General features: G+C 41.0%; 1 protein-coding gene across 4 annotated transcripts; it reads left to right on the top strand.

The window, feature by feature from the left end:
* The first annotated feature begins 221 nt into the window (after nt 1–221).
* Nucleotides 222–27,797, top strand: LOC139611299 (E3 ubiquitin-protein ligase UHRF2-like). 4 transcript variants are annotated; one of them, XM_071465845.1, is made up of 16 exons: nt 222–566; nt 8,518–8,913; nt 10,498–10,817; nt 17,977–18,195; nt 18,488–18,597; nt 18,759–18,945; nt 20,384–20,507; nt 22,211–22,318; nt 22,475–22,579; nt 22,709–22,815; nt 23,286–23,448; nt 23,690–23,827; nt 24,112–24,346; nt 24,614–24,762; nt 25,440–25,538; nt 25,636–27,797. In XM_071465845.1, exons 1-16 carry the CDS (start codon nt 414–416, stop codon nt 25,780–25,782), a joined length of 2,760 nt encoding a protein of 919 aa, XP_071321946.1. In that variant the 5' UTR covers nt 222–413; the 3' UTR covers nt 25,783–27,797. The 4 variants fall into 4 exon arrangements, 2 of the variants coding, with proteins under 2 accessions (XP_071321946.1, XP_071321945.1); XM_071465844.1 differs by having other exon boundaries at nt 24,611–24,762; XR_011686292.1 differs by having other exon boundaries at nt 271–566; nt 23,690–23,835.
* The last annotated feature ends 95 nt before the right edge of the window (nt 27,798–27,892 follow it).

The raw sequence follows: 27,892 nt of genomic DNA, 5'->3' as shown, positions 1-27,892 counted from the left end.
GACTCTTTTGACAGGAAGAATAAACATCACATATGAAAACTACTGTACTATGCCTCGACCACAGACATATAGTGGCACCACAACAACAGCGGTATACTTCTGCACTGTGGAGGCCTTCAGACATGGTTCAGCGTGTTTTTGCACACTGAAGGGAGAGCTGCGCCTTTAACTGCAAACTGTGCTCTCTTAAACGTTGTTTCGCGAGATTTGCTTGGCGCCGCGACCTCATGTGAGACACCTCCTGCGCGAACCAGTCCGACGTTACCTCTGCAGAGGAAAACGCAATGGAGCCCTGAACATTTTTTTTTTTTTTTTTTTTTTATTTCCACCTCTTTCGCCCCTGGAAAAGAATATCCGCGTCTAAATATTGCTATACCTGCTATTTATTTGAGGCGGAACAGGGCAGTGCAACGATGTGGATCCAAGTTCGTACTATAGACGGGAAGGAGACGCGAACCGTGGAGGATCTTTCTAGATTAACCAAAATTGAGTCTTTACGGTTGAAAATACAGGACATCTTCAATGTAAGCCCACAACAGCAGCGCCTCTTCTACCGAGGGAAGCAGGTAAACCCATTTTTTGTGTCACCCCCGTCATGCACCAGTCGGTTTTCGGGGGCTTTGGCAGGGCTTGGTGCTGCTGGAGAGTGAGTGGTCCTCTGATGTTGTAGCCGTTTCGGACCCATGCGAGCTTCCTGTTTTGATAGGAATTCGCCAATAGTTCTTGCGCAAGAGCCCGGGGTACGCGCTGTGCCAGCCCCTGGGGGGAAAACGGCGATGTGACATGGATGTGTGGTCATGCAGTCGGTCCGTTTCACATTGTTTGGGTCGGTGCTGAGGAGACCTGCATGCAACAAATGTCTCACCGCCGTAGACATGTTTGTTTACATTGCCGCGGGAGAGAAAAGGGAACATCGCCCTCTGTTCGCACATGTAGACTGAAGTAGTGCAGTGCAAACAAAACAACCCGCAACACTCACCGATGCTAACTCAATTAACGGCAGCCTCATTTCACACATGCAACAGCCAGTGTCCTTGAATATATATATTTTTTTATTTTTTTATTTATTTTTTTGTAACATGTGGCACCAGTAGCTCTGAAGTGTGCAGCCATCAGACTTGTGCATGTGGTGTGTTATGATGATGAGGATATTAATGATACTCTCTGGGAGGAGGGGACTAGTGGGTCCATGTGCCCAGGCATCTCAAAGCAAGTGTAGTTGTGTTCACACTCTGGTGTCACTACAGTATGCGCACTGTACAGTGAGGAAAGACGGGGCTGTCTGCAGTAAAAGATGCCCACTTGTCCCCTCATGGCCTGACAATTCAGGAGTGCACATGTGACAGATTTTTGTGTTTTATCCAGGACTGTTTGCCAGACAATAAACCTTACTTCAGTGCCATCTGATTTTGGTTTGCAAGGCTGTAATTCAATATTAATCCATCCTCACTAAGGGATATTTACATCAGTAATGCATCATCAACATGATATATCCAACAAACATTATCTTTCTCTTTCAGTTCACATAGATATCTTCTCTGTTTCCACTTCCAGTAATTGTTTGTTGTTTGGATTTGAGTCAACAATGCAGCCTACAGTTTATGCCTAAGCTCCCATAAGCACTTTATCTAATCAGACAATTGTATCATAACAAAGTTCTCATATTAATATATTGTGATTTGCACGTGACATGTCTAAATAAATGATGAGTTAAGAGTTTCCGCCACAGCATGAAATATCAAATGTTCATAAACACTGGTATTATGTTGTATGAAAATGTGTTCCTGCAAAATAGTAAAACTATTGGTTTAATGTGATCAACACAAGTTTAACATTTAATTGTGGTTTTGAAAACTGATTAAAATATTGCAATACTGATATCATGGTAATCCTAAACATAGTTCTACTAATATCAACCATATTGTTCACCCCACCTTTTTATGATATGGATCATGCAACATACATATTGCCCTCATAAATAATGTATTACTCAGACTTTATATGGATTTCAGTCAGAAAATATAATTGTTGCTAGACTCTGGATGTCTCACAATTATGACATTAACACCATTCTACATCTTATAAGATTTATCAGAGAATGTAATGTGTGCAACTCACAGCACTCGAGGAAAAATATTTTTGTGCCAGTACTAAAATGTCAACTTATCTTTTGGAGGAAACTAGTGCAAAAACCACAATAATTGTTTTTAACACTTTAACCGAATTGAGACTAAAACAATATGTCTTCAGTCTTAAGGCTACACCGAGGCTAGAATATTTAATCAGCGTCCTGGGGGTGATGGCAATTCCACACACTGTTCAATTGTGTAGTGCTTGAAATATGATGATTCATATCTTATTGTGAACAGATGCTAGTGCACCCTTTCTCTTTCACACATAGTGACTGAGAAAAGTTTAATGTCATTAAAACCAGCAGGTGTGAGAACTGTAAGCCCCTGCCTGAGATGGACACGTGTTTGTGTGTGTCATGGCGGATGGTTGCATGCAGCGCGCAGTCTTACCGCCTGTGGTTTACTTTTTAAACACACATGGGCATATTTTATGGTCTACCACACACATACAAAAACTCCCATTGTAGCTGCAACTTTTAAAGTAGTAGATGCAGTCAATATTTGGAAAATGTAAACCCTGACCCTTTAGGCGTAGTGCTGTATTAACCTAATTTTGTCTGAACAGAGCAGTCTGCAGTGTACAGACTGTTTATCTTCAGTTTGTCCAAATATATGACCAAACAGTAGGAAGAATCAAAAACATAAAAGGCAGAAGGACTGAACCAGAGTCTATTAAAATGTATGATGTGGGAAGGTTATAGAAACTTGTTTTTCTATCAGTAATAAGCAGAAGATGCTCACTGCCGACAGGACGCCGGCGCCATAATTTATTTAGTATTTTAGCATCAACATTACAAAGCTGATATTAACACAGTATGACTCACCCAGGCAAATAAGCCCCCGGGAAGCAAACAGCATACATGATTTGTTGATCTCCCATTGTTTACATTTTGTCACACTCTTCCTTCATTCATATGAGTCAGGCAGCGCGATAGGCCACAAAATTCCTTTAGAACTGCTTTTCTGTATTTTCAAGTTGTCTAACCTACTTCCTGTTGTGTAATTTCATAATAATGAAGCGTAGCAGATATTAGTTTCTTAGTCACGCAGGGTACGACAGGTTCATTTTCTTCTCTGTTTGTGTGCTGTATGTACTGCAGGACAGAGAAAAAGAGAAGATGAAGAGAAGAACTGTTGAGAATGGTGCTGTAGCGCATGTTAGAAAAACCATGGTTAAGTTGGCAGACCTAATAATGACACCATTATGATGAAAGGAGATGGGAGATATTGGGTAGCACGGTGCACCTATTGCACCAGTGCTCTCTTTTAATAGTAAGTTCATTTCAATGTTCTGTGCACTTTTTCCTAAAATCAGCTCAACCCTTGTGTATCTTGTGTAACAAAACACTATAGTGACAAAGCACAAAGCAAGACTACCCCCTTTGCTTTATTAACAATTAATCAGCTGTTATGCTGGAATTGTCCTGGACTGTCGGAGCTGTGGTTGCAAAGGCTAGGCCCATGTATTAAATCCTGTGTTTCCTTCATTTCACCGGAAAATAAGTGGGGAGGGTTGATTAGGGGATTTCCATGTGTTAAGTAAGGCAAGGAATGAGCCAGTGACATGCAGTGTACACTAGCTAGTGCCCTTACATGCACGCAGTGGTGCCTGCGCTCTGTTAGGACTTAGACTTGTAGCAGAATAACTCAGTCTAATTCCTTTTCAAAATGGCGTCTTGTTTTTCCCTCCAGCTCACTGCGCACGCTGCCTCACCAGTTCAAAGTCATGCTTGCCCTTGCGTCGAAAGGGTCTCAAGCCAGCAGCAGCCGCACAACTTTGCCTCAGTGTTTTTTTTTTTTTTTTATGGGTTTTTCAATTTGTCTGTGCACTCCTCGTTGTGTCTGTTTCACTTTGAACAACGTCTCATGTCACTCACATTCACGAGCAGGCTCACACACACCTTCCACTGTCCATGCGGCCTTTCTGTTCAAAGCCTACACTCACTTGTATTGTAGGCTTCTCGTTTACTAATTTTATAAGAGGTTTGGCCTGTTCATTAAGTGGTTTAAAGCTCGGCTTGTAATGTCTGTGTACTTCAAATCTAAGGCTGTAGTTCATTTGCTTTTTTTATTTTCTATAGAGACAGCAACATGTTTCAAAAATAGTTAGGTTGTTTCCTCCTAGCAATTAGCTGTTGCCTATTGTTGGGCCGTAGGAAAGCTTCACTGGCCTGCCCCCTTTCGCACAGATAGTTGCCGTGACCTAGATATCATTACAATTTGATTATACATGCATTGATGTTGTGGCTGCTCGACTGATGGGTTTTCTTTGTGTATTGCTAAGCTGTAGGATTTCATAGACAGTTTTGGGGGAAACGGAGTTGGCTGCAGCCATGCATGTACACAGTCACACCCTTCTTTGACAGATAGGCTGGACAAAGAGCCAAGACAAAGAGAGGCACTAAACCTAGTCTAAAACTGCAGGCTTTCTAACACTCCCACATGTTTTCATAGTTTTGCCACTCCTTCCCTTTGCTTCAGCTTTGCTTAGAGGTCAAATGTCCCATCTCTAAACTGTTAGCTCTTGCACCTGCATTGTAAATAGTAGGGTTTCCCATACTGTTTTTTTTTTTTTTAGCTCAGATTACCAGAGGAGTTCCTAGGCTAATATACCTGCTAATTGTCTCATGTTTCTTGGTTCGGGGTTTTTTGAGTCAATAATAGCACATGTTCATGTTTAAAAGCACAATCTGTGATTTAAATGTAAACAAAAATGTCTTTCCATAACCAAATTTAAAATGCAGGAGGAGGAACCTCCAAATTGATTGTAACACTGCACAATAATTAAATCTTTGTTGTTAATGATTTCTAAACATGAGCTATGTTTTAAGAATAGAGCAGTACAACTATTTCTAATTATGATCAATGAAAACAAGCAAGCAAAAAAGTTATATAAATGCCATGGATGCATTTACATTAATAATTACAGTAAATGGCATGTATATTATTAAGTATAACTTATTACACGCATAAAAACTGGTAGAAATGCAGAGAACTGAGCAAAAAAAAAAAAACTTTGTCACGTTTCCGGTACACTGCTCATCAGCAGGGGAAATTTTGGGAAAAAGATTGAATGACCATGGGCAGAATGAGGGATAAAAGACCGAAGATGGAGGCTCAGTAGATGGCAGGCACACAGACGCATCCCATGTCATTGTTTTTGGAAATATGACCTATTTTGCTCAGCTCTTTGCTAAGACTGGCTGTGGGCGGAGAAAAGGGTGAAGAAGAAATCGTGTAGGAGTAAGGGGTTTGGATGGCCTGTCTGAGCAAAAGAGGCAAATTTCTTCCCTGCTTTGAAATCTCCTCTCTCCGTGTGGATCCAGCTTGTGTCTCACACCATTAAAACCTCTTTTTAGAGCTAGGCGCTCATATTAAATTGACCACCATGACTGCTTGGTCTATTACTTCGGGTTCACCTTTACTCAATGGCTTAAATTCTAATGTAGTCTATCATTGTTGTGCAGGCATAGATACTAAATAGGTGTTCCCGGGGTGCTTTATTTTCAGAATAATTTCTTCATTAAGAGCTTTTAAAGTCTTGAAATAAGTTACTGGGTCACAGCATGTTGTCACAATATTAAAATGTAATGCATTATTACAGCCAAATATCTCTCCATCCCTTGTTTCTTTAAATTTGAAACAATGAAAAGATTTGTTCCATGACAAATACCCTTTGATACAGAAAAGGCAGTACGTTTCAAAATCAGACAAGATTGGTCCCCAGCTAGATGTTCAGCATGTTTTTACAGCAGCCACAGGTCTTCCTCTAGTCTTTGTTTGATGTTCTTTCTGACATTTTACTTTGGTGCCTGTTACAATAAGAAATTAGTCTTTGAAAGACTGCCTGTCGAAATGCAACAGAGAAATTAACCTTGTGGAGAGATGTTAATTTTACGCTATTCCTCTCAACAATGTGATACGCACACACACACACACACACACACACACACACACACACACACACACACACACACACACACTGTTGCCATGCCAAGGATTTTTGACTCTGGTTTGTTCAAGCCTTTTGAGAAATCTTCAAGTCAAGTGTCTCCAGGTTGTCTAAAGCTTTGTTATGATGTGTGCTTGAGACTGAAGTCTCCCTCTGGAACACTGAGCGACATTTCACTGAGTCACATAATGAAGATACCAGAAGCAATGTGTTTTTTTTTTTTTGTTTTTTTTTTTTTTACTATGCTGCATTATTTATGATGAAGGAGAAAATGTCAGGTCTTTGATCTTCATTGTACACACTAGAGATAGCCAATATTTCTGTCAAAGAGGTCTTGTCCTCCATTAATACATAAAGCATTTTCCTAACATTGTCTGCGCAGATGATGGTGCTTTGTTTTTAGGATCGGCTGGTTATGACTGAAGGCAGGGCTGTGACACCTCGCAGCGAGAGGCTGATCACACTGATGGTAATGAAGTCACTGTGGAAAGCGGGTGCAATCAGCATAGATATCATTTCTGAGGATTGGTGCGGTGCAAGAAATTCGACTGTATGTTGCTCTGCTACTAGAGTCTAACCTGCACTTCTCCACAGTGCGGCTGCCTGCTGCAGTTCCTATCAGCAATCTTATTGTCTGTTTAGGCTGCTTCTTTTATTAATGGAGTATCAAGTAGCAAAAGACACAGAGAGAGTGGAGGATAGACAATTACTGAGACTAGAAATCGAAGATTGAGCTTGGGCACAGACATAAAGAAAGAAATGCTGAGATAGACTACCATAGAAATACAGACAGACAGGTGAGTATAGCAAGCACTGTATGGCTGTGTTTGCACCACTGCTCCTCTGATCTAAATTTCATGAGACCATTAAAAACAGGGAGGGATGGGGAAATTGCGCTTGCTCCCTCTACTGCTCTCCTGCTACGCCTCTAACCGCTCTCCTCCTCGCTGTCAAATAACGAAGAAGAGAAGGGGAGCGTGAGCAAGAGCGAGAGTGGCGGCCATGCTCGTCTCTTCAACACAATGGGCTTGTGGGGTTGAGGGCTGAAATGAATAGCTGATGTCTGTAATGAGTTGGCGTGTCCGCCATAAGCTCCATTCCAAAGGCAGTAGCTGTACTGTATACTTAACAGAAGGTTGGTTGCGGTAAAGGAGTAGATATGGGTTTCTAATGGGGCCTTATCATTCTTTTTTTTTTGTTTGTTTTTTTTTTTCATAAGCTTGTTTTTTTTGAGAGAACCGTTTTCTGATGCCCATACCGTGCACTGCCTGAAAGGATCACGCTGATGATGATGATGGTGGTGGTGGTGGCGGCGGTGGTAGTGGGTTGTTGTCGACAGAGATTGTATACATGATTCAGGTTTATGGAGGTGGGGTGGGGGGGGTTGTCTTTTGGTTGTCATAGCAACCCAGTCTTTTTTTTTTGCCTCAGCTACATCTGCTATCACTTTAATTCATGCATTTATTTTTTTTATTTATGTTTTCTTTTATTTCTTGGAGAAAAGCGGTGTGGGATATATGCGAGTGGAGCTGCAGTTCAGCCTCCATTTCTATTGCACTGGATATGTAAACGAATCACTACGTGGATATCCAATAGTGCCAAAAGCATACCAGTGATAGGTGGGATGTTTTTCTTCACTCAAAATAGGCAAAATCAATTGAACAGTTCACCTCGATGTACACTTAGACGCATTTAATCAGTAGCTGAACGTTGGCTCATTTGAGAGCAGACAACAGATGTTGCTGTGGACTCCTCAGCAACATTCTTAAAACCCTCTGGTGTATTTAAAGGCATGTAGATTTATTGAAGTGCTGCGTGTGTATTTTAATGTCCTCTGTTGAGTGCACGAAAACACACAGTTGTTTTCTTTCACTGTTGCGAGAGAAATGTTGTCTCTGTCTAATGTGTTCTGTGTTTGTCCTTCACAAGCAGCCTCGTGTATTTGTGCGAGGGCACTCCACGACGCACTGGTGTTCATTTCACAACGCATGGATGTCTATTAGGAAAGAAATTGGGAAAAATTTAAGAATATCAGTATGGACATTTGTGTAATTGTTCAAATGCAATCTTTGAACCTAGTAAAATAAGATGCAGTCTTTGCCACAACAACTAGTTGACAGGCGTAATCAATTGTTGGAGAGAAGTTATCAAAACTGAGCAAGTCTGAGCTAAAATCTACCTTTTCGATTTGATATATTTTTGCAAATTGAATACCTTTGGAAAGTATTGTTATCAGTAATTGATTTGACAATTTGACATCATTTTGGCTCTTGTTATTATTTTTGACATCTTTGGACTAGATGATTGATTAACAAGTAATCAGAGGATTAATGAATAATGATACTATTTAGCACAGTATGGCTTTTGCATCTGTACGTGTGTGTCTGTTCGAGTGTTTCAGTGGCTTTTTCTTTTTTTCTTTTCATTTTTTAGATGGAAGATGGCCAGACACTGTTTGACTATAACGTGGGTCTCAACGACATCATCCAGCTGCTGATTCGCTCTCAGACTGACCCTCCAGACAGCCCTGCCATCAAGGACTCCTTGGGTGTTGCCTGTTGTTCAGCACCCATCCCTGACTCCCGGTCTGAAAGCCACAACTCCCCAGTTCCTGTCTCCCCTGCTGCTATGGAAACCAACTCCAATATAGACAATGACAGCAGCAGCATCACTACCAGCACCAATAACGAAACCAAGCCAGACACCAGCGCTACTAGTAACTCAACCAGTACCAAAAATGGGTTCAAGTCCCCCAGTCCAGCACGGGACACCCAGCCACCAACATCCAGCAGAAACACACTAGTCGACCCAGGAATTGGTGTGTACAAGGTGAGGACTGGCTAGTCTGGGTCTTAGCCAAATTACAGAGAATTTAATGACATACAAGCCAAGTGACTGCCAGAGATACTTGGGCAGGGCGCTCTTATTTGTTTGGATGTCAAATCAAATTACAAACTGAATGTAACTTATGCTTCACTGCTGTTGAAAGTCCATGTAATATAATTTTATGTCAGTAGTATAATTTAGCTCACACGAAACAAGGAGCGTGCATGCTTTCTCACATTAGGTTGTACCTTAATATTCTTCTCTAGCCATGTCTAGTATTTGATATCATACAGCTGTTGTCATTACAGTGCCAATAGAGAATACACAAACACGAATATGATATTGGTATCTTCCGTGCATGTGTTTTTTTTTTTTCCCCTACTCAGCAGCAGTCCTCCATTCCTTTCACGTTGCATTGTGCTATAGCACCTCAGACTATGCAGATATTGTGTTCCAGCCAAAATAACTGGAGCCTACTTGTATTTACGTGTGTCCTTATTTGAAAGTGCATGTGTTGGTGCTAAATGTACCCTTCAATTCTCACTACTTAAGTTCTCTCTCTATGGATCTGGTACTCAGAATCCCTTTAATTTATAAGGACTGCTGACATGCACACGCAAGCATGTGGCTCATCTTGCCAGGAGCGCACATGCCAAACCACACATAAGAAATAGGTTTTTAAAACCCTTTCACTAACCAAGTTACAGATTATAAATAGACTACAGTCAAAGCTAATAAATATGTGAGTCTATCCTGCTCTACTGTGTTCTACTGAGCTTTGCAGGCTGGCTGACCCACATGTCTGAGAATTATATGTGTAGGACTGGGCTCCTTTTGTTGCCAAAAGTCGAGTCCAGCATGCAGGAAGATCAATACTGTAACTAAGTAGATGAGTTGGAAATTGTGCAACTTCACTGGATATCAAGGTCACATGCCTTTACAGGCTGTAACCGTTCACTACAGTATTCACAACCAGTGCCGTGGATTTCAAGACTGCATCTCCAGCATATGCATGTGAGGATTAACATCATGAAACTCATTTAATGTTAAAAACATGTCATGTAGAGAATTTATTTATTAAGTTTGTTTTATGTTCACCATTTACTACAATTTTGATATTATTCACATTAGCATTTTAATGAGTTTCTCTCCCAGGATGCTGTGGGTAATAGATCATGTATGGGAACTGGTAGAGAGTTAACTTGCTTGAGACAGGGCATCCACCTGTTATCAGTAAAGTAAAATGCTACAGTATGAATCAATACACATATGGTTTCTAAGTAGTCCACACTTAGAGCAGAAATAACACAATTTTGACAAAACTCAGAAGCAGCAGAATGCTTGTGATAGATTTCCTGTTGGTCACTGAAACCTGATTTTCATACTGAACTAACAGCCATAAGAACTGTCTGCTGAGGGTAGGAAAATATTTTAAAAATCCAGAAGTCTATATAACACTTTGATTTAAAGTATGTGATGTGAAGCAAACGGGCTAAAACATGCCAAGACACTGGTGTGTTTCTTTAATCAACAGACAGATAGGATCAGGACAGACCAGGTGTTATTTTTGTCTTTGTCTCTCCTCAGATTAACGAGCTGGTGGACTGCAGAGACGTCAGCATCGGTGCCTGGTTTGAGGCCTGCATTGAAAATGTGACACTTGCTCCCATAGGACAGATAACGCCCACCAAGGGCAAGGTGGGCCGGCCCCCAAAAAGGACTAATGGAAAGCTGGAGGCCGAGCTGGGACAGGCCCACAGCCAGGGCCAAACCATAGACAGTAACAGGAATAATGTTGTGTTAAACTCGGAGAGTAATGGAGCCTCCACCTCTCAGACAGACTCTACAGCTGCTACAGAGAGCAAGGAGAGAGAAGAGGACGTAATTTACCACATTAAATATGACGAGTAAGTGATGGCTCAATATACTGGGGAACGTTGCTGCTGCAACTGAACTGATTTTGGTTGCAGTGACAACAAACTTAATTATAATGGATTTCTATAAAGGTGCAAAGTGGAGACCTGACTTTTATGGGACACCATTTGCTTAAGTAATGTCTTAGAGATTTAGTGTTAAGACAACATTAAAATGCGTGTTAACAGGTGCAAGTTGGCTGTTTTTAAGACCCAATATTTTTACAGGTTAATACAACAAAAGGTGCATATTCATGAGGAGGGTTGTATCAGTGACATTGAGGAACATAATAAATGTGATGTCACTGACAGGGGCGGGGTGAGGGGAGTAATGGCTAGAAATCATTGTGCCTCAGATTTCCCGTTTAGCGTGCCTTTTGGACGAGAATGGAACAACCGGTTGGCTGAGATGGGAATTCACGTTAACATGCCAAAATTAGACATCTAAAGGTGTAGAAAGTCTACCTGTCAACATGCAATTTAATGTTGTTGAAACACAAAAACTCGAAGACGTTATTAGTGCAAAAGAAATCTGCACAGTGTCAGTGCAGCAGCTTTTTGGTCTGATGAACTAAAGTCATCCTTGATGGCAAATTGATGTTTAGGATTGGAATTCACAGTGCTGCACCTCAAATAGGATTGTCTGAATGTGTGCCGTCTTCACTGCACTATGCTGTGCTATGGCGTAACAGAAAATAGGGTTTCGTTCTTGTTAGTTATGCCTAGGTTAAAAATGTATTTGCTCATGCTGCTGTCGTGTGGCATTCTAGATAAAAATGTCCACCAAACATAAATACATGGTGTGTGTGTGTGTGTGTGTGTGTGTGTGTGTGGTACTAGCGGCTGTAAGCATCAGTAACGGTGCTACAGCGCATTGGGAATTGCAGCCTCTGCTTTCTCCTGGCAGTCCAGGGTATGTAGAGAAGGGGTTTGTGTGGTTGATGCTACAATTTGGACTCTATCTCTCGCGCTCCCCTTTTCCAGCAAATTAATTCAGAAGCTGACGTTTCCATGGTAACTCATGAGTTCTCAGGAGCATTACTTCTTTGCTTGCCTCCTTCAGCTTTGTCTGTAATTGCTGTGAACATGCCACTGGTGAGACATAGCCTCCTCTCTGCGTCTATCGTGGGGAGTGCATGTGCGCGTGTGTTTCTGTCATGGGATGTTGTGCCAGAGAAACTGTATCAAGGGCTGTTGAGCAGTAAATGTGTGTTTTCTTTTATGCAGACATCATTCCCATTTGACATAACTCAATTTTTCTAAATCCCCGGTATTCTGCTTTTATTTGTTGTTTCTACATTTGCCGTAGGACAGGAGTGTTCCTGCAGGGACACTCCAATAATACACGCCATGTGTCACCCTTCTTATTCAAATTTGGTGGTTTTAATTATTTATCTTTTTTTTTGTTGTTTTATTTAAATTATTGTTTTCGCCTTATGTTCCTCATTTGCTTTATCTGTCAGTCAAGAGGGACACGTGAATGACAACAAAGGTCCCACGCTAGTTTTAAACCCGAGACATCGCAGTAATATGTGACCTGCGTCTTCACAGACTGAGCAACGAAAACAACCCCAGCGTTTGTGCTGCAGAGAAGTCACAGCTACAGCTTGTCTGATAGACTCCTCTGCCTTCCACTAAAGGCATAGTATCCCTCTCTGTCCTGAGCGCCATTCCAGGTTTCTTCCATCATTTTGTGTGCCAGAGAAAAGTGGAGGGTGGGCAAGATTGCTTTTCCCTTCCCAGGCGCACAGACACACACACACTGCCCCCCTCCCCATAAACATTGCCATGTTTCTACATGAAGCCATCCTGGACAGCATTTCTGCAGAATGTAATGAGCCACAAAATCAAAGGGAGCGATATGTTGGGAGAATCTCCTCTGTGCAGCTCCCGGGAACTGAGATGGTGTGTGTGAGTGTGTGTTTGTGTGAGTGAGTGTGTGATGTCTGTGCGTTGCTCCATAACAAGACTCTTAGATATGGTTTCATGGTTAAATCTTGGCTTAGCTCAGTGTATGTTTAAGATTCTCTGTGGAGAGGATAACAAATATAGACATAGAATTGACAAGCATAATTTATGTTCATGTAATTTTCAAGTAGTCTTATATTATTACTTATATTGTTATATGCAAATGGCAAATGACATCCTCTTTTTTTAATGGTACCTTACTAAGTTGTCATTTTGAAGAACCTTAAAGGAAACTAAATTGACCAAGCTCCCTGGAAAATGAAAAGTTACAGACTGATTAAAAAACAGGATTTCCTGTTAAACAGTCTGGCCAAAATGAAACAATTTCTTATGCTAAGGCATAATTCCCTTCCGTAGGATGTGTAGGGATGAGGAATAGACTGTATTTATGTCTGATCCATCTTTGTTTTTTCTCACTGATTTAAGTCTAAAATTGGTGTTAGAGATTTTCAAATCTGTACATAATGGCCTTTATGACCTAATTTGAGGAACCACTACATCAAAAATATTTTTAAAAATACAGCTTATATTAAGTGCTTTTGTAAAAAAAAATAAAATAAAAAAGGAATATTTAACATTGTCTGATCATTATCTTTCCCATCAAATCTTCATATCTGTATATACCCATAGCGGTAAGGCTCTAGTGTCATCCCACAGTATATATTATAATCAGGTGATGCCTACATTATGTTAGTTTACATGGATTTCAGAGAAATGGAGATTGGAGTGAGCTGGAGAGAGACATATTAGAATCCTGCTTGAAAATTAGCAAATTGGTTCTTTAATACCTGAAGTTGTCTTTTAATGTCTGTCAGTGACTGAACTTTAAAATGTGTCATTTTAAGATTAAAGTAATTTAGATACATATTTTTTTTTTTTAGTTAAAGCTCCTCACTTTGGCCTCAATTACGCACAAAGCCGAGGTTAAGAGAGACTGCGGCTGCTTTCCTTCGCTACTGAGAAGCAATTATATTCAGATAGCTTGTTTAGTGTCTGAGTATTTCTAACTCAGCTGCTTATCAGTAAATTGAGGATTTCTCATTTTCCCCTGCTCCCTTTCTCCTTCTTTACAGGGACTTCAACTAAGCACACAAAGCGCTAATGATGGTTTCATAACAGAGGAGACTCAAAGAGCCCCTCTGTCATGTTGTCTCAATGTCACAACTGATTAAATATGAAACTTCATTTAGGTATACTATGCATTTTTAGTTGGGAGTGTTGAGATTTTGGTTTCTTATTTACCTCGTCTGTGCCTGAAAGTCTTTCTCCCTTCCTCCCTCAAGTCCAGGGAAAGTTACACTTTACTTTGTAATATGAGACTTTGGGTCTAGCCACAGTCACGGTGTAGGTGGACAGTCAAGTTAACTCTGTGTGGAGATTCAGTGCTGATGCTTTGTTTTTTTGTTTTTTTGTTTTTTTTTTGGGGAGGGGGGGGGGTAGCGGGAATTAATGGAAATAATTGTGTTTCAATGGAAAACAATGTATATTTGTTTCCAAAGGAATTAGTACATGTTGATGTGTAGAAACAGACCTGAAGAACGAGCAGAAGACTGGAATCTTACTTGAGAGATTTTTGATACAAGTTTTAGAATTTGCAGCAAATTATTTACTTAGTTGTGTATATTATAAAAAAGAAAAAAAAAAAGTACGAAGTCTTGATATTATTAGACATTAGCATGTTTATTTTAGAATTATCTATAAATGGTTTGAGGGATATTCGGGGCAAATGAGATTAATGGAGTGGCCACCGCACACCACACTTTTGGAATGAACTTGAAAGCAATGTCCATAGAGAATAGCCTCCACCCATCAGCCATGGGCAGTTGCATGAAATACTGATGTGTCTTGTTGAATAACTTCCAAAATGTTTGGCAGCTATTGTGAGGGCCAAATTGGTCAAACACCAAATATGAATGGGAGTCATAGTTGGAGTCAGTTAGTAACTGCTCAGTATGGGTAAAATAACCTAGACAAAACTAGCAAGGGTTCTTTAATCCATATGTCACATGCTTTACACATTGCTTTAATTGATTTGAGAAAGTGGACAGTCATGTTTCTCTATTAAGATAATTTTTGTGTGTCCATTGTGTAATTCTGTTTCCTTTGTGTATGGAAGGAATTAAATCATATTCCACTGTTGCAGTCACTGTGGGTCAGAAGTGAAAATGAAATGTGATCATTTTTATTCAACATCAGGATTTTAACTTATTTCAGGCTGCGGTAGTATTACAGCACTGTAATTTTAATAATTTTTCTTTGGGCATATGCAGCTTGATGTTCATGAGTCTGAGGCAGCACAGACGGTCCGAGCTTGTGTGGTCTAAACCTTGGGTACTTCTGTTCCCCTTGTGTTACTCCGTGTTCCTCTTCTGTTCATGCTGAGTCCTATTGTGTTCCAAGGTTGATATTCCTCTAGTGTGCGTGCGTACGTGCGTGTTTGTGTGTGTATACACACATGTGCATGTTGGTGTGTGCCTGTGTGTGTTTGTGTTGCTTGTATTCATCCCCCCACCCACCCTACCCCTACCCAAAACCGCAGTAATCCCTGGGCCTAAAAAAGGAAATCCCTGCACTGTGCCCCGGCCTCTTCTTCCTGGGAGTATGGTAGCTGTGTGCTACAACTCTTACAGTCTGCCTCTGTAGGCCCTGTCCAGCCAATTTACAAAGGCTTAAAATATGCGGCGTAGTCTTTTTTACTAACAATGCAAAGCACAAGTGGATATTCAGACGGAATAAAATCATAAAATGTAGGGTATTATAGTAAACGCTAATCGCTTTTAGCCTGAGCTCAGCAGGCAGTCGTTGGTTCTGCGTCAGTGCAGACTGTCTGAGAAAATACCCAGTTTAGGCTCAGCTTTCCCCCAGAAAATGCAAACACATGCTGCTCGCTCATGCACACAATTCTTTACTTCCCCCTTCACCTCCCGCTGTGTGAGAAGACCGGAGTGTGCAGGCTGTTGTGCAGTTAAACTTCAGTGGTAACACATTGTTTATCTGTAAGCATAATTCCAGCTATTGGCAAGCAGGCAAGCGGTCAATTCATCTCTGAGTCAGGCCTGATCCTTGCAGCTTAATTATGATTGGCAGGCAGGAAACCTGTGCAATTAACCTCACTCCAAGTTTCTTTTGGGAAAGGAGGAACATTTTAAATCGTACAGAGTCTGCTATTGGTTTTCCTTATGGACATTTGACATAATAAAAAACAAAAACTCTTTTCACCATTAGAAAACATGAAAGACTTGTTTATTTGTTGTTTAGTCTTAGATCTTGTATTAAAGGAACAGTTTGACATTAGGGGAAATACGCTTATTAACTTTCTTGCCAACAGTTAGATGATACAGGGGGTTATGTGCCGATTATGTGACTAGTTCTTGGCGGGGCGCAGTAACTTCCTTGAGTCACAGCTGGTTGCCTGGCAGTCTCAGGTGACGTCAAAAGACAACAAGACCAGCATTGTTGTCAGAAGGTGAATAAGAATATTTCCCAAAATGTTGAACTTTTCCTTTAACCTTTCCTTAAGACCTGTCAGTTTCAGTCAGGTAAAATGTTTAAATCACACCAATTATATCTCAAATTTCCCAAACGCATAAGATTTGTTCAGCAGTTCATTCTTGGTTACACCCCTACCGAATGCTGTATACAGTTGCTCAGGTCATATAATAAGGACAGTATATGTAGTCCATCCACAAAATTTTAGCCAAAGCCTAAAATAAATGAAACTTAATCTATGTGTACGTTTATTCACCCTTACTCTGTCATTACTACTGAACATATTTGTTGATCTTGGCTGTTGGTCATCTCTAGTCACCTGTTGACTGGGGCAGTGGGTGTAGTAGTTCCCAGAAATTGCTCTCAGGATGTAGATGACTCAAGCTAGATCACACTGAGACTGGGCTTTTCTTGTTTTCTTAAATGTCTGATGAACGGTGTTATACAGTGAGTAAAATGATGCTGCTGTGGAGAAAGTTGATCATTTTCTGTTCTGCCTGGCGTCTTGAAAACTACGGCTCCAGTGGTGGCCCAGTGAAAATTTGTATTTTAGTAAAAGAATTTAGAGAATGCTGTGGACTGATTCTTGTCTTTACATACATCATAATTGGTCCAAGTTGTACTAAACCAATAAGGATAGTGTTTTGCCAATTGCAGTAAGGTTGCTGGATTAAATTAAATTTGGAGGGAGGCCATAGTGGTGAAAATCCATCATAATCCTTGGCACCAAAAACCCAGTGTGAAAGCTGTTGTATGCAAATGTCTCATGTGGAGAAAACCTACAATGTATGACTGGGTTTTGTTTTATAGTAGAAGCAAAGTCATTTATGTTTAATCATTTTAATCTTTCAGTGTCAGAAACTCTTTGAAAACTGTGTGGGAATAAAAATCATATTGTGTCTGTGGAATTTGCCCTGAAGGCTTATAATGTGTAAAACTGGTCCAGTCTAAATTTAAATCCACGTCTTTATTGGTGAAAGTATTTTTGGCTTTGTTTCACTTCTTCAAGTGGAGTTTCAAGCTAAAATCCTGTTTTTTGCTTCTAGCTTTAAGAAGACCTGTACTTAAACCTTTAGGGCAAAAGGTCACACCATCATTACACGCTGTGCTTCAGGACAGAAATTCAACTAGTCTCAGTAGAGAGTGTCTTATAATCAACATTGGCTTTCTGTGTAAAATCCACTTGTTTTTTTATCCTCTCTGTGTGGCCTTCCATTGACATGCATGGACTTGCATGTTCCTGCACAGGGAGGTCTATGTTGCAGTAGAGCAGTCTGTGGCTTCATGTATTGAGCTGTTAAATACTTTCTTTTTTTTCAGAACACATTGTTCTGCTGCTTTTCAAAAAGCTGCTTTTTACTGGCTAGAATATTGCAATGTTTTCCCTGAGGATTTTTACATTGTTCATTAGGACAGAAATGATGCCACGTGCTCAGTAGCAGCTCAACCCATCCCATGGTTCATGTAGCTAATGTATAAAGAAGCGAGCACTTTTAATACCCAAAAAAAACACATGGGTTGTGTGAGAAGTGTGGCTGTCATGAGATGCAAATGTATTTTGTCTGAAGCCGTTATTTTCCCAAGGACAGTGTTCACAGCAGATTAGATAGCAGTGTGAAAATCAGGGTGATGATGGCTGCCATAAACGTTTCACACACCTAAACCCCTTCCGCTTTCCTTTTTCTTTCTTCCCCAGCTACCCAGAGAACGGCGTGGTGGAGATGCGACCGGTGGATGTACGACCACGAGCCAGGACCCTGCTGCGGTGGGACCAGCTCCAGGTGGGCATGCATGTGATGGTCAACTACAATATGGAGACACCAGATGAGAGGGGCTTCTGGTTCGACGCCGAGGTTCAAAACCTCAACCAAACCTCTCGCACCAACAAGGAGCTCCGAGTCAAGATCCTCCTAGGGTGAGGATCTTCCTCCTCGGCGTGGGGGTGGGAAGGGGGGGGGGGGTAATGCGTTGGGCAATTGCTGTTTTTGTTGCTTACAAAGATGTGAAATGTGTGACTCCTTTACACCCGTCTGTAACACTCCAAATAACAAATCTTTACATCTTCCTCTTTGGTTTTCTCTCTCTCTCTCTCTCTCTCTCTCTCTCTCTCTCTCTCTCTCTCTCTCTCTCTCTCTCTCTCTCTCTCTCTCTGTATCTCTCCTTGTCTTTCTGCCTTTCCCTCTCTGTGTCTCTCGCCCTCTGGGCAGGGGTCCTGGAGATGTGATTGGGGATTGTAAGGTTCAGTTTCTGGATGAAATTTACCAGGTGGAGAAACCAGGAGCTCGTGCACTCTCAGCTGCTGATGGACAGTTTAAACGTATGCACCAGACTGCACACAGTCATATACACATAATGACACAAGTGGCAAGCCTTAGTAGGGTGTAGTGGTAAGGTATATTTTAGCACTTCTGTACCATAAAATCATCAACTCTCTCTTCACACTGTATGTGCATGTTACCTTATCGCTCTTGGCTCCAGGGAAGAGCGGCCCGGAGTGTAAGCACTGCAAGGCCGACCCTGACGCCGAGTGTCGCTTCTGCTCCTGCTGTGTGTGCGGCGGGAAGCAGGATGCTCACATGCAGCTGCTCTGTGACGAGTGCAACATGGCGTTCCACATCTACTGCCTCAACCCGCCGCTGGCCTCCATCCCGGATGACGAGGACTGGTGAGGGAGACTGTTGCTGAGCAATTAGCCACGAAATCCTGTGACACACAGTAGATTAAGAAGGTTTATTAATGGTGTTTGGTACGAGCTGAGGTGCATTTAAGCAGTAATTAAGTGGTGATTGAGGTGAAAGTCAGTATAAAATAATGACATAATGCAATCACAGGTGTGGGTTTATGTAATGCACCGGTTTTGAATGTCTCTCTGCCAGTTAGAAATGAGGGTGTAAATAATTGTTTTTTGGCAGTTACTGCAGTTGCTGAGAGGAAGATTCCCACCCACCATCTCTGTTTCTAGCATCATGTGTTGCTTTACATAGCTAAAGCAGAAAAAAGCTTAACACACAGTTGATGGCATCGTTTATAACCAGCCTTTGTTTTTCCTTTCCAGTTTATATTCAATTAAAATGTTTAAAGATCTGCTCCACACATGTTTTAGGACATAAAAATGTTCTGCTTGGAATAATAATTTGTGTATCACATGGATTTACTTCAAAAAAAAAAAAACCTTAATTATTTAATAATCAATAATTCTTAAAATTACATCCATGTTTTGTCCTTCTTTAAAAAATCCAGAATCTATGAACATTAAAATATTTTTCATGTTAAAAGTTTACCAGATGTAAATTCTATCCAACGTCACTGTTAAGTCTGTTGTCTTTACACTGGAGGTTTTAATTTTCCACATCACTCTTTTGTAAGTTGCATATTGCACCATGGTTGGCTTCCAAACTAATCATGCTCATACATACACGCCTTAAATTCAGATTTAAGATAAACAGAGACATTTTCCTCCTTCAGCAGATAAAAATGAAAACGGCCTCTAGTGGCAAACTCAGCACATGTATCATCGTGACTTGTGTTTGCTTTGATTAGATTTCACTTTATTATCAGAAAGGTTTTCTGATAGTTGTCTTGCATTGTTTCACTTACCTGATGAAACACAACACACACACAAATACTACAAAGATATGATACAGACGATCAGACATTGCCATTTTGTCGCTCCAGTGCAGTCACTATAATCATTCACCTCTGTATTGAGTGCTTTGTTTACACAAGTACACCGAGGCCTGATTTACAGACTTTTACAGAAAGAGTTTATTAATCTGTTCAGTCTCGCCTGTGGGACTCTAAATCTTCTGTTTGATCGCAAAAGCTGATATTCTTCAAATAAAATATGAGAGGGGGTCTGATGTAATATGCCCATTTGTTTTTGTTGAATGCTCATTTTCAATTTGCATAATTGTAAAAATATGCTTTTCCAATAATTTAAGTTATCAAAGGCGTAGATCTCAGATTTTATTGAACGTAACCACACAGATTGGTAACTGCTGGATTTCAGATGTTAAAACAGCATCTCCACCTTATTATCTGTCACCAAACCCACATATCTGCCCAAAGCCTCAGAAATGATTGATTTCCTCTCACTCTGCCAGGTACTGTCCCACCTGTAAAAACGACACCAGTGAGGTTGTGAAAGCAGGAGAGAAGCTCAAAGCCAGCAAGAAGAAAGCCAAGATGCCTTCGGCAACAACTGAGAGTCAAAGGGACTGGGGAAAGGTGAGACCCAGGGGCAGCCTAAGGTACACACCCACCAGGTGGACTGGCAGCTGCTCTGTGAGACTGAAACTAGATTTGGACAGTAAACCTGACAGAAGGTCTGTGGTTCCTCTTCAGACTGCCTAGATGGAGCACAGGCTAATTGGATAAATATGAAAAGAAGTTTATGTCAAAAGATTTTTTCCTGATTGTTTTCTAACAGTCTGCCATCGGTGAGATGCCTAAATATTAGAAAAATGCTCCAATCTCTTGTACTGGGCAAATGTAGGCCCAAGTGGCCTTCCCAGTACAAGAGATAGAAAAATAGTTTTTACCTTCCACCAATCAGCTTTAGACTGTGACTCTTGCTGCAGCAACCAATCAGTTAAAAAATTCATCATGACCCAACCAGATTACTGAGAATACTTGATAATCATGTCAGCATTTTTGAAATGCTACATTTTTTTTATCTGAAAATGGCATTTTCTAATGTATCCACTCGAGACAGAATACAAGGTCATCAAGTGGCTATTTGAATATGCAACACATCAGAAACTCCAAATAATTAAGTTGCTTAAAAAAAAGAAGACATAAACTTCCCACTTCAGGGTTTGTATTCAGCAACCTGCACTTTATTCCATTTACTTCCTGGAAACTGTTTTTTCTTCATTGTATTTATGCGTTAAATATTTAATGTAAGTTATTGTCTGCTCAGTGTTTGGTGTTTTCTTTGATCAGAGATAAATGGTTTGTTTCATCCTAAGAGTTTTATGAGTGCCTCTTTGAAGCTCTTTCAGTATTTGCCCAGGAACACCACAGCTCATTCTCTCAGATCAGAAGTTTTTGTCCCAGTTAACATTACTTTATATCTGCTTCACTTCAGATCAGGCTCCTGGGGTTGAGGAGTGATGCCGGCTTGAGTGATAGCATTTGGTTGTAAATGCCTAAATGTTGACTAATATCTTGTTAGATAATTATAACATGACTCATGAGCACCATTTTCACCTTCTCCTTTCACTTTTCCTTTCACGAAAAATTACATTCAGACTTTAGACTTTTAGTTGTCAAAAAGCAGAATTATCTCATTCTAGTTGCTGAGGCAGAAAATGCGACAGGAAGACAGCTGACATGTATTTAAATTTGGGTTGTTTTTGTTTTTTTTGTTTTTTTTTTTAAAAAGCATCTGTTTTAAGCATACTGTTAAATATTTTCCTCAAAATCTCCTCAGAGTCTTCTCATGGCAACACTTTGAGATATTGTGTGGCTGGTTTCCATCCTGGCCTGGCTGTCTCCCTGACGCTCTGCTCCATGGTGTAATGTGAACAATGCCATTAAGCATGACTTAGCCACTTTCCTGGAACTGCCAACGGAAAATAACTCCTTTCTTTACCAGAATGCTCCCTTTCTCTGTGGACTAATTGAAAACAGTCTGGCTTGTGTGTTTGGGCACATTTAAGTGCTGTGAGTCACACAGCATTTATACTTGACTTTCACATTATCGCATTTTTTTTTTCTTTTTTTATTCTCCCTTTTGATGTCCTATGTACTTCTTGAATGGAATCCTATGTTCTCAAAATTTCATCTTAAGATTTAGCAAAATTTGACACACGCACATTAGCCTGCTGTTAAACACCACAGAACTATGATCTAAAGGCATTCGTGTAAATGTGAAGCTTTGTGCGTGTGTCTTAGAATATTTATCTTCTTTCTTGATCTAATTGCAGGGTATGGCTTGTGTGGGGCGAACTAAAGAATGCACAATTGTTCCTTCAAACCACTATGGACCCATACCTGGTATTCCTGTTGGAACCACCTGGAAATTCAGAGTACAGGTTAGAGCATTACATATTAATTCAACATCTGATTATAGATACAATCTGTATCAAGTTTCCCATCTCGTACTTTATTTACTGTCAAAATAATGTCATTGTCAACTATATTGCCACTTTCTGTTATCAGCATAGTCAAAAATGGTTTTATCCCTTCAGGTGAGCGAGGCAGGTGTTCACAGGCCACATGTCGGTGGTATCCACGGGCGCAGTAACGATGGCTCTTATTCATTGGTGTTGGCTGGGGGCTTTGAGGATGAAGTGGTGGGTTGTTAGTATTTTTTTTGTGAAGATGTTTATTCTCGCAGTCATGTGAAATAATGGGTTTTCTTTTGGTGTAATATGTCAATTACTTTATTACGTCATCACATTTATTTCCGTGATCTGTTGTAGGACCGGGGAGATGAGTTCACCTACACAGGCAGCGGGGGTCGTGACCTCTCAGGAAACAAACGGATCGGAGAGCACTCTTTTGACCAGACCCTGACACACATGAACAGGTATGAGACTTAAAGAAGGCCTTCCAACTACACGGGTTTAGGCCCATAGGTGTGACTCGTTACTTTAGAAATGTGCAAGAAATTTAACATTCAGAAATTCCATGACTTCTTCTGGACCCTCTGTTCAGGCTGAATTTTATTCTTTGATTTCTGTCAGGTCAGTTAAGCTTAGATGGTTAAACTTGCACAATTAAAAAATACTCATGTGATGTATTATCTTAAAATCATCATATCCCAGGGCAGGAATCAAATGGGCCTCATTTAATCTAATTGTGGTTCTTGCGAAGAAGCAATTTTAAAAAGGTAAAGCTCACAGATTTTACTACAGATTTTTTGTTTGTTTTTCTAAGTAAATAAGCTTACAGGATTAACTTCTTAAAAGCAACTGATAACTTATTCATTAACATCCCTAATCCTTAGACAGACATGGTAAACACAAATCTCTTTCCCTTGGAACCTGACTGCTGCAGGGCATTGGCCTTAAACTGTGATGCACCTCTGAATGACAAAGACGGGGCAGAGTCCAGGAACTGGCGGGCAGGAAAGCCGGTCAGGGTGGTGCGCAGTTCCAAAGGTCGACGTATCAGCAAATACGCTCCTGAGGAGGGAAACCGCTACGATGGTATTTACAAGGTATAAACACATTTTTGCTGGAGGTTGTAAATCAAAATCTGTCTAATTTAAGACTACCATAAATATGGACTGGAAATGTAGGGAAGGCAATCGATCCCAGAATGCTAGAACTGTAACTAACCTTGTGCTCCAAAAACTGAAGTCTGATTCTGCTTTACCTCATGTAACTTAATTTTGACCTGCTTTAAAAGACTCAAAAACAGCTCTGAATTTGATGCATTTAATGCACCATGAATTTTAGGTGGTTAAGTATTGGCCAGAGATTGGAAAGTGTGGCTACCTGGTGTGGCGGTACCTGCTGAGACGGGACGATCTGGAACCGGCTCCGTGGACACCTGAAGGACTGGAGAGGATCAAGAAACTGGGCCTTCGTGTTCAGGTTAGACTGTGAGTGTGTGTTTGTGTGTGAACTTCGCTGTATAGACACTACAGATATCCTCTAATACATCTTACATATTGTACATATTGTAAACCTCTGTTTAGACGCTATATAGAGAAATATACTGTCTGCACTTGCACAGTATGTCTTTCATGCTTCTTACTAAAGGCCACTGTGGACAGCACTTGCAATTTCCTTTTTGCATGTGTGCATCTCCAGTTTTCTGAAATGAAAACAAGATAGCAGTCTGTTTGGTTCTCATGTCTTTCCCTGTGTGTCTGCAGTACCCACCGGGCTACTTGGCTGCCATGGCTAACAAAACAAAGAAGGAGGCCTGTGCCAGACCTGGGCGTGGTGGCCGGAGTAAGCACTATCCCGGGAGGGGGAGGCCACGGAGACAACGCAAGATAAAGGAGAAAGAGGAGAACGATGAGGAAGAGGAGGAAATGCAGCCAGTGGCCAGTGTGGAAGAGGAGGAGCTGCAAAGTAATGGAGAGCAGAAGACAACCAGAGATAGTGGTGGGTGCTTTCACAGTTGAAGCTCAAAGCAGGTCAGACAAGGTGTTGTGAGAAGAGGACAGGTGAGAACAGCCTGGGCTTTTAAGATAGCTTGTAAATATACAAAATTTTTTGCTAAAAACTCCCATCAGGATTATATTTTCTCAAGGCATGCACCACTGTAAATATTGTTTTCTTAACAGCTTATCTCATTTTCATTATTGTTGTATGCTCTTCAGGTGCAGCTGCTTTTTTTTTTTTTCAGTCTTATTTATGTGTCTTCAGCAGAATCGTCAAAAGCAGCACAGCCTCCCTCTAAACGGGTGAAGATAGAGGAGACCTTCCAGCTGTCAGAGCAGCAGCAGCAGTTGATCCGAGGGGACACAGCCAACAAGAAACTCTGGGATGAAGCCATGGAACACCTTAAAGAGGGGCCGGTATGAATCCCAGTACACCCTGTCGCACTAATGCACCTCAGGCTCCTCAGTGCACAAAGCATCTCACACAGAGAGCTCATTGAATGTTACTGATCCATAAAAATGGAATGTATCCCCTTGGTCTTCAGATCTTAACTGCCTGAGTCAGTTTCCTCTTGATTTCCAGACTAATCAGTCACAGTTTTTGTTTGGCAGAGATGGATGTAGGCTTATGCAAGTTAAAATGGCAGAAACACCATTGTATTTCTGAAAGGACAAGATTGTAATGATACTTTTTATGCCTCCGCGCCGGCGACTGCCAGAGGCATATTGTTTTTGGGTTGTCCGTCCATCCCTTTCATTGTTGTGGACACGATATGTCTGTATTGCCTTGATGGAACTTCTTCAAATTTGGTACAAATGTTCACTTGGACTCAAGGATGAACTGATTAGATTTTGGTGGTCAAACGTCAAGGTCAGTGTCACCTCACAAAACACCTTTTAGCCATAACTCAAGACTTCACACAGCAATTAGGACAAAATTTCACACAAATGGTTAATATTTTATGACTCTGGATAAACAGGGACATAATCTGACACTGGTCTGAGTGGCGGAGGCATACAACCATCAGGCGGCAATTCAACTTTTTCTTCCTTTTTAATTCCTTTTATGTGTTTCTGTCTGTTCACATATGAAGAATTTCCTGCGCAAGATGGAGCAGATCTTTATGTGCGTGTGCTGTCAGGAGCTGGCCTTCCAACCCATCACCACCGTCTGCTCACACAATGTTTGCAAGGTGCGTACTGAATGGGTGTGTTTGTAACTACCACTGCTCAGAATCCCTGTCGTTGTGTTTGTGTGTAACTATCTCCTGCCGACCTCTCTCTTCTCAGACTTGTCTCCAGCGGTCGTTCCGAGCAAAGGTGTACACCTGCCCCGCCTGCCGTCACGACCTGGGCAAGGACTACGTCATGACCCAAAACAAGACGCTTCAGATGCTGCTCGACCAGTTCTTTCCCGGCTACAGCAAGGGCCGATGAGGTCGAAATCACATTTATAAGTAAAATACGTACATACACGCACATAAGCATCCATTCTGTGCACCCACGTATAGCGTCAAGTACCTAGAGCTCCACTTTAAAATGCATTGCGCACACATACTGTACTTACCCACGGGCAAATGTATATTGCATATACAGCCATTTATGTATACAATCATTCATACACAAACAACCTCAGTAGGGACTGACCTCATCTGTTGAACTTGGACTGTCTCCATTAACACCACCAGCCTGAAATTCAACCAAGGACATTTTTTAACCTCCCTACTCTTGCCACAAAAACGCACAAAAAGGAGCCCCAACTCTCGCACCCACTTGCCATCTGAAGCTCTTAGCTCATTTTATAATTTGCCCTTCCACTGTGTTGTCCACAGGTTCCATAAACTGACACACAGCACATTGCTAGAGTGCATATTTCTCCCGAGCAATATCATGAAATCCGCCGTTAGATTCCTGCCAACCTGTATGCATTTTGTGTACCATGTGTGCAGTTTTACACCAACATGCTGAGCTGAGTGTTTCACTCAGCTGGCACACAAAGGTGCTAGGTTAATACAGTGATGTAGGCACAGTGGGACTGGCAATTTCGCAAGGTTACTGAAGACACGCAGATGAGGTAACACCCCCTGTACAACGTTCAGTATGAGAAAGAAGGGCGTGCCACTGAGAGAGGGCCACAGAGTTGGCCTGATATACCAAGGTAATATTAGAAAAGTCAAGAATTAATATGTATGTATATATAAAATAAAGCACACCGGTTTCTGTGACATTGGAGCACTTTATTACTGACATGTGCAGCAGAATTGTTGAGTATTTTAATCGGGAGCATTTGTTAGCATCCTGCTAGCTGCTCACGTCACTTGGAATAACACCACTGCCGTGCCATGAGCTAATAAGAACAGTAACTGTCTCACCAGGGGCCACTGTCAGAGCATTTTCAAAGAACAGGAATTGGCAGCTGCATCCATTTTGTTTGGAGTGTTTCCGGCTCCAGTAGAGCCGCAACTTCACATACTTTAGTGAACACACCAGTGATCAACAGGCACAAATCAGTCAAAACAAAGCCTGTATTTCATAGACATACCAAAGACGTGTGGCTGTAGAACAGATAAGGAGCAAAAATCTTCAGACATCTGCTTTTTAAAAAGTAATTTCTGTTGACACCTAAAAAGAAAATGCAATATAAATATACTTGTGACATCTCAAACAGGACCATACCAAATTATGATCTTTCTCTAGCACAGCACTTTTTTGTTTCCATTTTCAAGCAGCTCAAAATAAATGTAGAAGATAAACAAGGACGCACTACTAAATCTCTCCCATAAGCGCTATTGAAACCTCTAACACTGTTGAAACAGTTTATTACACATGGACGTCGAGACATTTATTCATCCGTGAATTAAGTTCTCACATCAATATGTGTTTTCATAGGTACTCCCATTCTTGTTTTCACTTCTTCAGTCAAATGAAATTGACTAAACTGCACATTAGATGAGTATTTTCTGGTATTAGATTTGTCTACCAGAGAAATACTGTAACAATCTAATAGAAATGAAAGATTTACAGAAGATTACACAAAGATTTAGTGCTCTGAAATGTTCGAAAAGCGTGAAGAGTGCTGCTTGCACATTCATTTCAATGACGGCTGAAAGGGCGCACTGTGGTCGTCCCTGGTGTTACCAGGCAACCACAATCAAGCAGGACTTCACACAAAGATGGTTAGCATATATTTTGCTCAGCAGATATTCATCTGCTATTGTTCTCCCTGTCAGACTCACTGTGATGTCCACTGGAGAACTTAGTATTCGGCATGATCTGCCTCTCCTTCATTTAAAAAAAAAAAAGTAATCCGATGAGTGATTGCACAACCAGGATGATGTGAGTTACATTTTTGTGAAATTACACTCAGATACAGTTGTGTCAGTTTGTCATGGTTGATCCTGAAAATAAGGCCACTGATTTCTCTTCCCTGACAAAGAGGTTTTTCCAATGAACAAGATAGTTATGTGGATCCACACCATCAGCGGCTCAACGTGCAGTGCTCACTTATATACAGCATGTAAGCTAGACAGAAATGTACTGTGTAATC

The sequence above is a fragment of the Trachinotus anak genome, unplaced genomic scaffold (genome assembly GCF_046630095.1).
Source record: "Trachinotus anak isolate AG129_WGS33_773 ecotype Australia unplaced genomic scaffold, CSIRO_AGI_Tana_v1 ptg000028l, whole genome shotgun sequence".
In the NCBI taxonomy this organism is placed as follows: Eukaryota; Metazoa; Chordata; class Actinopteri; order Carangiformes; family Carangidae; genus Trachinotus; species Trachinotus anak.
Note: the sequence above shows the minus strand (reverse complement) of the source record. Positions and strands in the feature narration are given on the sequence as shown.

Bases quoted from the DNA above. Each gene is read 5' to 3' on its own strand.
- LOC139611299 (XM_071465844.1), top strand. From the start codon at position 414: ATGTGGATCCAAGTTCGTACTATAGACGGGAAGGAGACGCGAACCGTG. The intron at 567-8,517 runs GTAAACCCATTT...TTCATTTTTTAG, and splicing joins TCTTCTACCGAGGGAAGCAG to ATGGAAGATGGCCAGACACT. The intron at 20,508-22,210 runs GTGAGACCCAGG...ATCTAATTGCAG, and splicing joins GTCAAAGGGACTGGGGAAAG to GGTATGGCTTGTGTGGGGCG.